This window comes from Sceloporus occidentalis, unplaced genomic scaffold (assembly GCF_023333645.1).
Source record: "Sceloporus occidentalis isolate IW3139 unplaced genomic scaffold, rSceOcc1.0.p SCAF_69, whole genome shotgun sequence".
NCBI classification, from domain to species: Eukaryota; Metazoa; Chordata; class Lepidosauria; order Squamata; family Phrynosomatidae; genus Sceloporus; species Sceloporus occidentalis.
In genome coordinates, this window is record NW_028317049.1 from 1,724,557 (window position 1) to 1,736,434 (window position 11,878).

Sequence of the window (11,878 nt, forward strand, 5' to 3'; positions counted from 1 at the left end):
GATTTTAAAAGTCTTCCCAGTGTCCTTATTAAGAGACTTTCAGGGAAGAAGGAAGGAGACAGACCAGAATAACTCATATTACCAAGAATGAAACAAACAAACATACAAACAAACAAGAACAACAAAAATAAGAATTAGACAGAAAAACAAACTGCTTATATTTAAAAAAAGCAAAACCATATTTAATAGGATAAAAGTACGAATTGGGTGCTTCTATCCTTTATAACCAACTGAGGCTGTATCTGAACTACAGAAATAATCCGGTTGGAAACCACTTTTTTTCTTTTGTAATTTATTTATAAACAATCCTTTACAAACAAAAATGAAAAAACATACCAAGACATTTGCATAACAAATACAGCTACAACAACAAAAAAGTACAAATACCTATAACATAGACATACAACATGCAATAAATAACATCCTGATATACAAAACTGTCAGAAATGTACTATTAAGTTACTTCCCAGTTAAGCTAAGATGACCCTTTTATTTAATTTACTTAAATTCCTACAAGGTATCGATACGTGTTAAACCTCTAATGTTCAAGTAGACTTTCCATATGATATCTGGGATTGTAAATTAATCATTGGTATTACAAAATAAACCAAAGCATGACCAGTCCTCTTTAGTTTTCTCAACTGATTTATCCCTCATGATTGCAGTTAAAATGTCCAATCCCTTGCTTCTCTTAGTTTAATTATCCACTCCTCTATTTTAGGAATTTGGATGCTTTTCCAATACTGTGAGTGACCATCTACAAAATTAGTCTGGGAAATCTTTTAGCTACTTCCTTTTTCAGTTTACATGTCATATTGAGCAAAAAGATCAAAGGGTTTAAAGGTATTTCTTCCTGTAAATGCCATCAAAGAAAATGCCATCAAAGAAAACCATTATCCTGAAACATGGAAACAAGCTAATATAACTTTGCTGTTAAAACAAGATAGAGATGCAACTGAGGTAAAGAGCTATAGGCTTGTTTCCTTATTAAATATGGATTATACACTATTTTCTATGATTTTGACCCATAGACTCAAAAAGGTTCTTAAACACTGGATTCATAAGGACAAGTCAGTGATAACATTCAAAACGTCCGAAATATAATTGAATATTTTCAAAGGCACAACGAAAAAACACTTATCTTTTTAGAAAAGGCCTTCAATAACATAGGATGGGATATCTTATTTGTGACGCTTGAAAAATGGAAATAGGAGCTTCTTATTTAAGATGGATAAAGGCAATGTATAAAGATCAAAGACTAATTGTTAACTGTAAAAACCAGAAGAGTTTAAGATTTCTAAAGGTAAATGGCAAGCTTTCCCACTATCACCCTTTTTCTTCATTCTGATCCTAGAAGCACTGAATAATAGGATAGGATTAGACAATAAGATCAATGGGATAAAAATTAAAAACAACTGAGTTTAAAATGAGAGTCTTCTCAGACGACATTTGTATTCCCTGGAGAACCCAGAAAAGAGCACAAGGCAATTGATGGATGTAATAGTGGAATTGGAATATGTTTCAGGACTAAAAGTAAAGAGAGACAAAACAATATTAATAACAAAAAATATGGGGGAAAGGAAGAACAAATCCTGGAAGAAATTAGTGGATTTAAAATGGGAAAGAAAGTTAATTATCTAGGAATAAATTTAACAAATAAAAACTCAGATCTATTTCAGAATAACTATGAGACACATGGAATGAGATCAGAAAAGACCTAGAAAAATGAGGGAAATTACACTTATCGCTATTAGGAAAAATGTCACTGATCCAAATGAGTTTACTTCCTGAGATACTGTTTCTGTTTGAAGCGATACCCATCATCCAGAATGAAAAACCATTGAATCTATGGCAAAAGGAAATCTCAAAATGTATTTGGAATTAAAAAAGAGCTAGGATAAAAACGAAAATACTTTGTGATGACAAAAGTAGAAGAGGACTTTATTATGCTGTTTGTTGTTTAGTTTGTATTAGAGAATGGATTTTGTTAGAGAATGAACAGCTGTTATGTCTGGAGGGTAAACATTTAAGATTTGGGTGGCATGGATACCTAATTTACGGTAAAGAGAAAGTTCATAAAGAAAACACAAATCATTTCGTAACAAAAGCTCTATTGAAGATCTGGGGAAAACAAGTGTAGAATATGTCCAAAAATACCTTTATGGTGTTTGCTGCATGAGGCTCTTTTCGGGAGGAAAGGTATCCAGAAAACTAAATGGTTGAGATACAAAGATGTACTGAAAGAATCGCAAGGAAAACTAGAGATCAAAACACAAGAAGAACCTAAAGAATCTGGCCTAGATTGTCACTGGTATCTTTATCGTCAAATGAGGGAGAGGTGTAAAATAGATGTGGAATTAGAAGGAATACAAAATGCAAAATGGGAATTGTGGAAGCCATGCTCCATGTTCATTCCATGCCTGATGAGAGTGTTGGGTGCAAGGCATTAGAGAAGCATCCAGCTGTGTTTCTCTATCCAGAAGCCAAAGGAAGGCATTCTCCTCTGAGGGCCACTGGGGAGGTCAGGAGGTTTCAGCAGATGATGCGCTCATTTCACATCTAGCTACAGGGACATAGCCAGGGTCCTCTCCAATTCCCCATCCCCTGACCCCCCTCCACTCTCACAAGGCATGGAGTGTCAGGACCATGGTGAACAGGTCTGAGGGAATGACATGCATGTGGCCACTAGGTGGAGCTCTTGTGGAAGCCATTGACAGCTCTAGTGGCAGTTATATGTGTCAGCATTTAAACAGAGCATCATTGGAATGTTGATGCAACTGTCAACTGTCATTCTCAACTGTCACTGAGGAAGAGTCAGACAGTGTGTGCCTCAGAGTGGGTTGTTTCTGGTGTGGATGGTGGAGGGTGTCGATGTATATAGTGTTGAACACAGTGGAACTTCTTATATGAATAAAAGCCTCATCTGAGAGAAGATTACAGTGTCTCTTTGCTCACTGAGAAAGCGACAGGTGTTTCTTCAGCTCACAAGCTACTGACTACAGTCAAGGTGCAGAATCTGGCACCATACGTTAATGTGTTACTTCACGTGCTGCGTAACATAGCAATGTCAAAAGCATTTTAACATGGAGTATCTGTTGTGTAGGGGAGCTGCAGTGAATCTATGCTAGGTCCAGGGGGCTTTGTTTGGTGCAGAGGGAGGAAGGGGATGCCCACCTCTGCATTGGCTCAAAGGATGCATATGTCAGCTGCGTATCTCACTAGTAGCATGCTGTTCTCTGTGTCTTTGAGTGATGCAGTGTTTCTTGACAAATCAAGCCTAACCCTAGTCTCTTTTCTCAGGAACTTCATCTCGGTCTCCTTCTACACAGCTTTGGGGCATATTTTGCTGGAAGAGACCCAAGTGCAGGGCCACCAGGACCCCCCCCCTTCCCACCTAATGGCCAACACAGAGGCCAAACAGAGGGACTTGGGCTCCAAGAGAAAGAGGCTGTCCAAGTACAACTCTTTGGTGAGTCGCCATCCTGACTATTAGTTTCATTTGTGTCACTGCTGGGCCAGCTCATGAAAGCAAGTGGAGAACATATTGTCTCAGTTTGGCAGAGAAAGTCCTGGTTAATCCTCTGTCACCCCATTTTTTCAGGGGCTTTCAAAAATGTCCCGGTTTCCCTCTCCTCCTACCACTTTCCCTCTTCTCCTCAGCTCTCTTGGGTTGCTGAAAAATGACTTCCAAGGAGTTTGCACCCCATCAACTCAAAAGGGGAGAGAGTAGAGGAGAAAAGTTGCCAGGGTCTTCCCATGCCAGGAGGCTGAGGCAAAAACAAACTGCTGTGCCCTTCCTAGTTTGTGTGATCTTCCTCATAAACAACTTTGGCCATCCTCACCACCTTCTGGTGTTGCTTGTCCACATGTGCCTTGCTTTTCCTGTCTGTGAAATGTTGGGGGATATGGAAGGCCATCTCTGGATCTAAATTGGGGGTGGGCCAGTGGCCCTCAAGTCCAGAGTGCTCCCCAGAACTGTTTTTTAAAAATGACATTTGCCTCCAAAATTTGGCAAGAAATGGCTATATGCACCATAATTCTCTTGTGGCTAAATGTTCTATATGTGTTGGGAATGTCAGTATCCTAATCCATCCTCAATATCCCAGCCATGGCCTAAAGTATACTGTTCATTATATTGTATATTATGTTGAAAATATCTGAGACAAACTGGATCTCAAAGGCAGTACCTTTTTTGCATAGGTATGATGGGTATGATGGGTACAAACGGGACAAAGTCTTTAATGAACATCTATTGAGGAAACCTTTCATTAATAACTGGCTAACTGTGAAAAAATGTTTTACATTGGACTTTCACTTTGGGTTTCCCCACAAGAGGTTTTTTTAGGCCAATGGGGAAAAGATCAGAAATGGATAAGGTACAGAGAAATATGAACTCATGATAATGAAGGAAATGTTATATTAAGATTAAAGGAAGAAATCATAACTAAACTAGGCCATATGAATTGGTTGAATTATATTCAACTTAAAGAAGGAATCATAGAATCGTAGAGTTGGAAGAGACCACAAGGGCCATCAAGTCCAACCCCTGCCATGCAGGAATTCACCATCAAAGCATGCCCAACAGTATGCAAAGGAATCTTGTAGCACCTTGAAACCAACTAAAAGTAAGAGATTGGCAACATGAACCTTCATGGCCTGGTGCCCAATTCATCATATGCATGATAGACCTTGTCACAATAGGTTTACCAAGCCAGATCTACAAAGGATAAGAGTTTATTTGGTTTTGAGAAAGAATATAATGAATATTAATGAAAGAAGATGAAAAAATATATTATGTAAAATATATAACATCTTACTGAAAAGATCCCTTGAAAAGTGGAAATTAAAGGTTCGATGATAAAATGGGCAAAAGAGTTGGGATACAATTTAGACTTGGAAAAATGGGGAAAAGCTAGATTAAAAACAAAAAAAAATACTGTTGCACAAAAAATAAAAGAAATTTATTTGAAAGTTGTAAATAGATGGTATCAAACACCATTCTCACTAGAAAAAATTATAAAGTAAAGGATAACCGGTGTTGGAGATGCCAAAAAGAAATGGGTACATATTTACATATGTGGTGGCAAAGCACATATATAAAGTCATTTTGGGTGAAGATTCATTTGGAAATAAAGTTAATATTAAAAAATGATTTTGAGTTCAGACCAGAAATATATCTGTTAAACAAGACCTTATTACTAGACCCAGAGGAAGAAAGGAAATATTGGGAAATATTATTATACTTAATATCGGCTGCCAGAAGGATAATAGCAAAGAACTGGAAATTACCTATAAACCCACAAATAGAGACTTGGCAAAACAAAATACGGGTATTGAAAGATCTAGACAGATTAACAGCATTAATAAACAAGAAGGATATGGTTAAATGGGAAAAGGATTGGGAAGCTCTAAGACTTTATTTAGCGGCTGCTCAGTAAGGAGAGGTACAAGAAACAAAACCTTTTTATTCATACCTAGAGATAGGGGAATAAGATGTTGTATTAAAGGATAAAATTATACAGTTTCTTGTGGAGAGTTATCAGGTATAAGCCTAATATATAACAGATTTATAGCTTGTTGATATATATTTTTATTTATCTTGTTGTAAACATGCAAGCTTTGTAAAAAAAAAAAGATATATATATTTTCATAAAATAAAAAAGACAGTAGCTTTTTGCTTGCTAACATAATTTAAAGTTTATTTCCTGGACTGAATTCTGAAGTGATGACATAATATTAGATGCACCATGTGCTTTCCTCCCCTTTTGATTAGTCTCTCTCTGGATGAGAGCTATTTTCTATTTCAGGTGACCTTTGCAGATGTGGCAGTATATTTCACGGAGGAGGAATGGAAACTGTTGACGAAGAAACAGAGACTTATGTACAGTTATGTGATGATGGAGAATTATCAGAATGTGGCCTCTGTGGGTAAGGAACCGGAATCCATTACTATTTCTATAAAGACTGAGGGCCCTTTCATACTATATTATCATGTCGCTATGGTTCCACTAGAATTACAGAATCATAGAGTTGGAATAGATCACAAGGGCCATCCAGTTCAACCCCCTTCTGCCCTGCAGGAATACACATTCAAATCACCCCCAAGAGATGGCCATCCAGCCTCTCTTTAAAGACCTCCAAAGAAGAGGACTCCACTTAACTCTAAGGGAGTATATTCCACTGTCTCCAAGTTCCTCCTAATGTTTAGGTGCAGCCTCTTTCCCTGTGGCTTGCATCCATTGTGGTGTCTCCTTTTCTCTGTAGCAGCAAAAGGCAAGTCTACTCCTTGCGCAACATGTCAATCTTTCAAAAATTTAAACATGGATATCATATCCACTCTTTATCCTGTGTAAATTTACAGCGCTTCATAAATAAAAGTTAATAATTAATAATAATAATAATCTTCTTTTCTCCAGGCTAAACATAACAAGCTCTCTAAGCTGCTCCTGGTAGAGTTTGATGGTTTCCAGATCATTCACCACTTTGGTTACCCTCCTTTGGGCATGCTTCAGTTTGTCAACATCCATTTTGAACTGTGGGCCTCAGAACTGGACACAGGATTATTCCAAGGGAGGCCTGACCAAAGCAGAATAGAGTGGCACTATTACTTCCCTTGATCTAGAAACTATTCTTGTGTTGATGCAGCCTAGAATCACATGGGCCTTTTTAGCTGCCACATCACACTGTTGGCCCATGTTCAACTTGCAGTCTACTAGGAGTCATAGATTCCTTTCAAGCGTAGTTTAATTGTGATAGCTACATAATGTAGAATATTTGAATCTGTAGTTCAGTGAGGTACTATTGCTCTCCAGGTTCTAAGGATTCTAATTACTCCATCCTAAACTGCCAATTCTAGGATTTTATGGGAAGAAGCCATGGAGATTAATGCTTTTCACACCCAAATGGTACTCAGCACATCCCTGAGCAAGTTTCCTACCTTTTTTGGCCCCTCTTCCATCCTTTTAAGGCTCTGGAGAGTCTTCTTAGGAGAAAGCCTTCCCTTGGGCCTGCAATGACTCAGAGAGGACCCAATAGTGGCAAAACGGCCTCCACTTCCCCAAAGGGATGCTGTGGGATGCTGAGGGGCAAAATATTATTTCATTCCCCACCAGGCAATACAATGTGGGGTTGCCCCTGAGATCTCCTCCAAACCCCATCAGTAGTCCATGCCTGTCTTATAAATGTTTTAAGGCTGCTCGCTGGTGCTTGACCCTCACCAAAACTGGAGTCTAGGTCCCAGCCCCCTTGCACTGCCTTTGCCAATGAGTTATTTGTATATTGATTATCCTGCCTTTCTCAACAAATGGGCCTCAAAGTATCCCTTTTATGCATCACATTCTGTGGGTATGTGTCTGTGATAGACAGAGGGAAAGTGAAAAAATAGAAAAGCAGGGAAGAGATGCTGAAAATGAGATGCTGAAGTGGTGCAGATGGGCAAGAGGGAAGGTTGGAGAGCGGAGGGCGAAAGGGAAGGAGATCTAGCAGATGGAAGCCAGGAGGGGAAGGCGGGAGTAAAGCCAGGATCACCTAGCTCTGTGCGGAGAGGAAAGTACCTCTGGGAAGGGCCAGAAGAGGAGCCTTGGGGATTGGGAGGCAGCCACCAACCTGAGATTTTAAGAACTGAACTGGTGAGAACCAGTTCAGGTCCTTGTTTTCAAACATATTAAGGGGCTCCATTTTGAAATTATGAGCAATGTCTATGAAGAGGGGAAAGGGCAACACAAAAATTCCTTTTTGTCCAATGTTTCTTTTCCAACCTGAGCTTGCTTAGCTCCATGGTTGATTCCAGAGGCCCTTTGTTACCCGAAATGCTGGAGTCTGGGGAGGACACTCCCAAGTGCTATGCTTTTAGGGGAATTTCAATAGCTCAAAGGAGAGGTTGGTGCAACAGTGACCTCAGGAGTCATCCCATTCTGGACACACTCCACCCCCAGAGTTTGCAGAATTCCGTGTATTCTTGAGCCCTATTTAAATGAATGGGGCTCTGCGCAATGGAGCGGCCACGCCAGCCACATACACAGGTTCCATCAACCCTTATGGTATTGGCAGTGCACTGCCCACTTTTCACACTTAAAAGTAAGTCACAGACACAGCTGATTTCATTGAAATCTTTGGAGGTTCTCTATTTTGAGTTGCAAAATAATAAAAATATTTGCAAGCCCTCCTCTGTGACTTCCATCATGTTCACCATCTCTTGTATACACAACTCCAATCCAATCCTATCCACAGCAATCCACATGTGAGCTGTATACTCTATTGGTTGTGATCCATCTCCTGGTGCCACACAGCATGAAGCATCCGCTGCAGTTAGCTTGCATCATGCCATGTGCTCAGACACAGCACTCTCTGGCCATCTCACAGGATAAGATGCCACTTTTCAATCAAAATATTTGTACACATGTTTAAAGGAATCTTTTTTCAACAGTCTGTATGACTATCTGGTTCTACTGAAGATAGTTCCCCACAACCTCTTCTTTGCCAACTCCTGTGAGTAAGGATATAATCATTTCATGGATTTGGGCATCTGCAACAGGGTCATGCTCAAGTCACCCACCCCAACTTTATTAATTTAATATCAAATAGGGAGGCATGAACGTAGGGCTAAATCTTGGGCTAAAACCTTTCTCTCTTAACTCTGATATTCAGTATTATCTGTCGTTATCCTTCTTTACAGAAGAACTTATCAGTCATGAGAGAGTCCACACATCAGAGAAGCCATACAAATGCCAGCATTGTGTGAACTGTTTTTCTCAGCAGTCAACCCTACTGACACACCAGAGAGTCCACTCAGGAGAGAAGCCATACAAATGCCAGCATTGTGGGATCTGTTTTTCTTGGCAGTCAGCCCTACTGATACACCAGAGAATCCACTCAGGAGAGAAGCCATACGAATGCCAGCATTGTGTGAAATATTTTTCTCAGAAGTCAACGCTACTGACACATCAGAGAGTCCACTCAGGAGAGAAGCCACACAAATGCCAGCATTGTGGGAAATGTTTTTCTCGGACGTCACACCTAGTGACACATCAGAGAATCCACACAGGAGAGAAGCCATACAAATGCCAGCATTGTGGAAAATGTTTTTCTTCGAAGTCACACCTAGTGAGACATCAGAGAGTTCACACAGGAGAGAAGCCATACAAATGCCAGCATTGTGGGAAATGTTTTTCTTCGAAGTCACACCTAGTGAGACATCAGAGAGTTCACACAGGAGAGAAGCCATACAAATGCCAGCATTGTGGGAAATGTTTTTCTTTGAAGGCAGTCTTAGTGACACACCAGAGAATCCACACAGGAGAGAAGCCGTACAAATGCCAGCATTGTGGGAAATGTTTTACTTCAAAGTCAGACCTAGTGAGACATCGGAAAGTCCACACAGGAGAGAAGCCATACAAATGCCAGCATTGTGGGAACTGTTTTTCTCGGCAGTCAAACCTAATGGTACACCAGAGAATCCACACAGGAGAGAAGCCATACAAATGCCAGCAGTGTGGAAAATGCTTTTCTTGGAGGTCAGGCCTATTCAGTCACCAGAGAGGCCACACAGGAGAGAAGCCACACAAATCCAAGAAGTGAATGAACATTATTTTTGTAAAGATGGAATACAAAAATATTTTTTCAATCCAGTGCTGCTAAAAAGCCCTTATGAATTTATTTGTACAGTTTTTCTGTCTATATGTCTGTTTATGTTTTAAAGTTATGTTTTGTTGAGTTTAGGTTTTAATTGCTACTAGTATAGACAATTGCTTTGGGTTATAAATTTGGCTGGGGATTATGGGTCATGGTTTAGGTTAGTTAGATGGGGGGCTGGCATATGTTGCAGCTAGCTAGAATAGCAATGATAGCATTCAGAATTTGTGGAATGTTAGCTGAAGAAAGTTCGGGACCAGTAGTAACCGAAAGGGATCTAGTTTCTTTGACTGTCTGGGGCAGGGAGAGATTGTGCATGTGAGAAGGATGGCAAAGTGGGGCTGGTTAATAGTGGGGGATAGATGGTGGGGATTGTAGGTGGGGGCTAGGTTTGGTAGAAGGTGGAGTTCTAGGTTTTGGGGTTTCAATATATTCTTTGGCTTGGGGAGGGCAGTTCTGGCTTCAACACTGATTTTCTGACTATGTGTTTTCAATAAAGTTCTTTGCTATTTCAACACACTGGACTCTTTGATGCACAGAAGTTGTGAATTTGCACAAAACTGACACTTTCTTCTGTCCTCAGTCCTCAGCTCCATTCCCAGCCATAAGAACAGCAAAGGCAAACACACACAAGAGATACGAGCCGACTTTGATGCCAGCATAATATAATAAGAAAAGATTTATTTCTAGCCCGCTCTATGAAGGAGACACTGTGCTGGTTACAACAACAACATACATCGAGGTTACAATCCAATCCAAAAGAAATCAATCCCTATGCCTACCCCCCTCCTGATCCCAGTATTAAAACAGGATTAAACAATGACAGTATAAATGTTGGGAGAAAATGCAGAGATGAACTCAGAGTAATCTTGGAAGCTTGTGAGTAGATAGACAAACTGGCAGACTGGAGCTTTGCCAGGAAACACAGCTGCTAGATTAAAGCACCGTAGGCTGGGTACTCGGTGAAGGACCAGCGCAGGTTAGGTGGGCGGGGGGGGTGTGTGGCCTTGGTACATAGGAACACCGTGTCCCTCACCAGGAACCACCTCCGACAGACCACCTATATCGAGTGTATTTACCTGACCCTAAAGGCTAGGGACAGTCTAGGGATTCTGTTAGTGTATCGGCCACCCCGTGCATTAGCGGACTCCCTTAACGAGCTGACACAGCTGGTTGCTGAGCTGATGTTGGAGGCACCCAGGCTTCTTGTCCTGGGTGACTTCAACATCTCCCTCACGGCAAGCTCTGTTCCATCTGGTGCGGCTCGGGAATTCATGGAGACCATGGCGGCCATGGGCCTGTCCCAGCTGATACAGGGTCCCACGCATTGCGCGGGTAATACTCTCGATTTGGTCTTCTGTTCGGAGGCGGAAAATCCGTGGGTGGAAATAGCTGATATTTCCCCCTTGTCATGGACGGATCATTTCCTGGTAGAGGTGATAATCAAGGCTTCTACCCAGATCCCCCCCGGGGGTGGTGGACCGATTAGGATGGTCCACCCTCGAAGGCTGATGGAACCTGAGAGGTTCCAAGAAGCCTTAGAGGGGCTTACAGTTGGAAATGACGGCGACTCTGTTGATGCCCTTACCGGTATCTGGAATACCGGTCTCTCTGGGGCTATACACAGAATCGCTCCCAAGCGCCCCCTTGAGGCCCGCTTCCAAGCGCAAGCCCTGGTACACGGAAGATCTCCGGGCGAGGAAGCGGGCTCTGCGACGGCTAGAGTACCGTTGGCGGAAACACCTTCGCTTAAGCGACAAGACTCTCCTAGACCGACTGTTAGAGGACTACGGAGAGGCAATACGAGCAACAAAGAATTCGTTCTATGGTGCTCGTATTGCGTCCGCGGAGTCGCGTCCAGCAGAGTTGTTCAGGGTGGTCAGGGAGCTAACTCAGCTCCCTCCCGCCCTGAACCAGATCCTTGAACCCTCTAAGGCCTGCTGCGACTTGTTTAACGACTTTTTCGTGGATAAAACTTCTCGTATAAGCGAAGGTCTGAACGCCGACATTATGGCAGAACCTAGGGTAGAAGCGTCCAGAGCCTCCGTGGACTATATTATACTGGATCAGTTTGAGTCGGTGAGTACCGAGGATGTGGACAAGATCCTCGGAAGTGTTCGGAAAACAACCTGCTCTCTTGATCCCTGTCCCTCATGGTTAGCGGCCCAGGGGGGACCGGCGGTGACACTCTTGTTACGCCGGATAATTAATACATCCTTCAGGGATGGGCGATTTCCATCGGATCTTA

The 11,878-nt window shown here is 41.6% G+C and overlaps 1 protein-coding gene across 1 annotated transcript in view; it reads left to right on the forward strand.

Annotated features, from left to right (window-relative positions):
* Positions 1–10,103, forward strand: part of LOC149286381 (uncharacterized) — a 276,304-nt gene extending 266,201 nt beyond the window's left edge. The window contains exon 2 of the mRNA XM_089494186.1: positions 8,675–10,103. Within this exon, the coding sequence (XP_089350312.1) occupies positions 8,675–9,576 (902 nt within the window). The 3' untranslated portion in view covers positions 9,577–10,103. The remainder of the gene's footprint in view (positions 1–8,674) is intronic.
* The last annotated feature ends 1,775 nt before the right edge of the window (positions 10,104–11,878 follow it).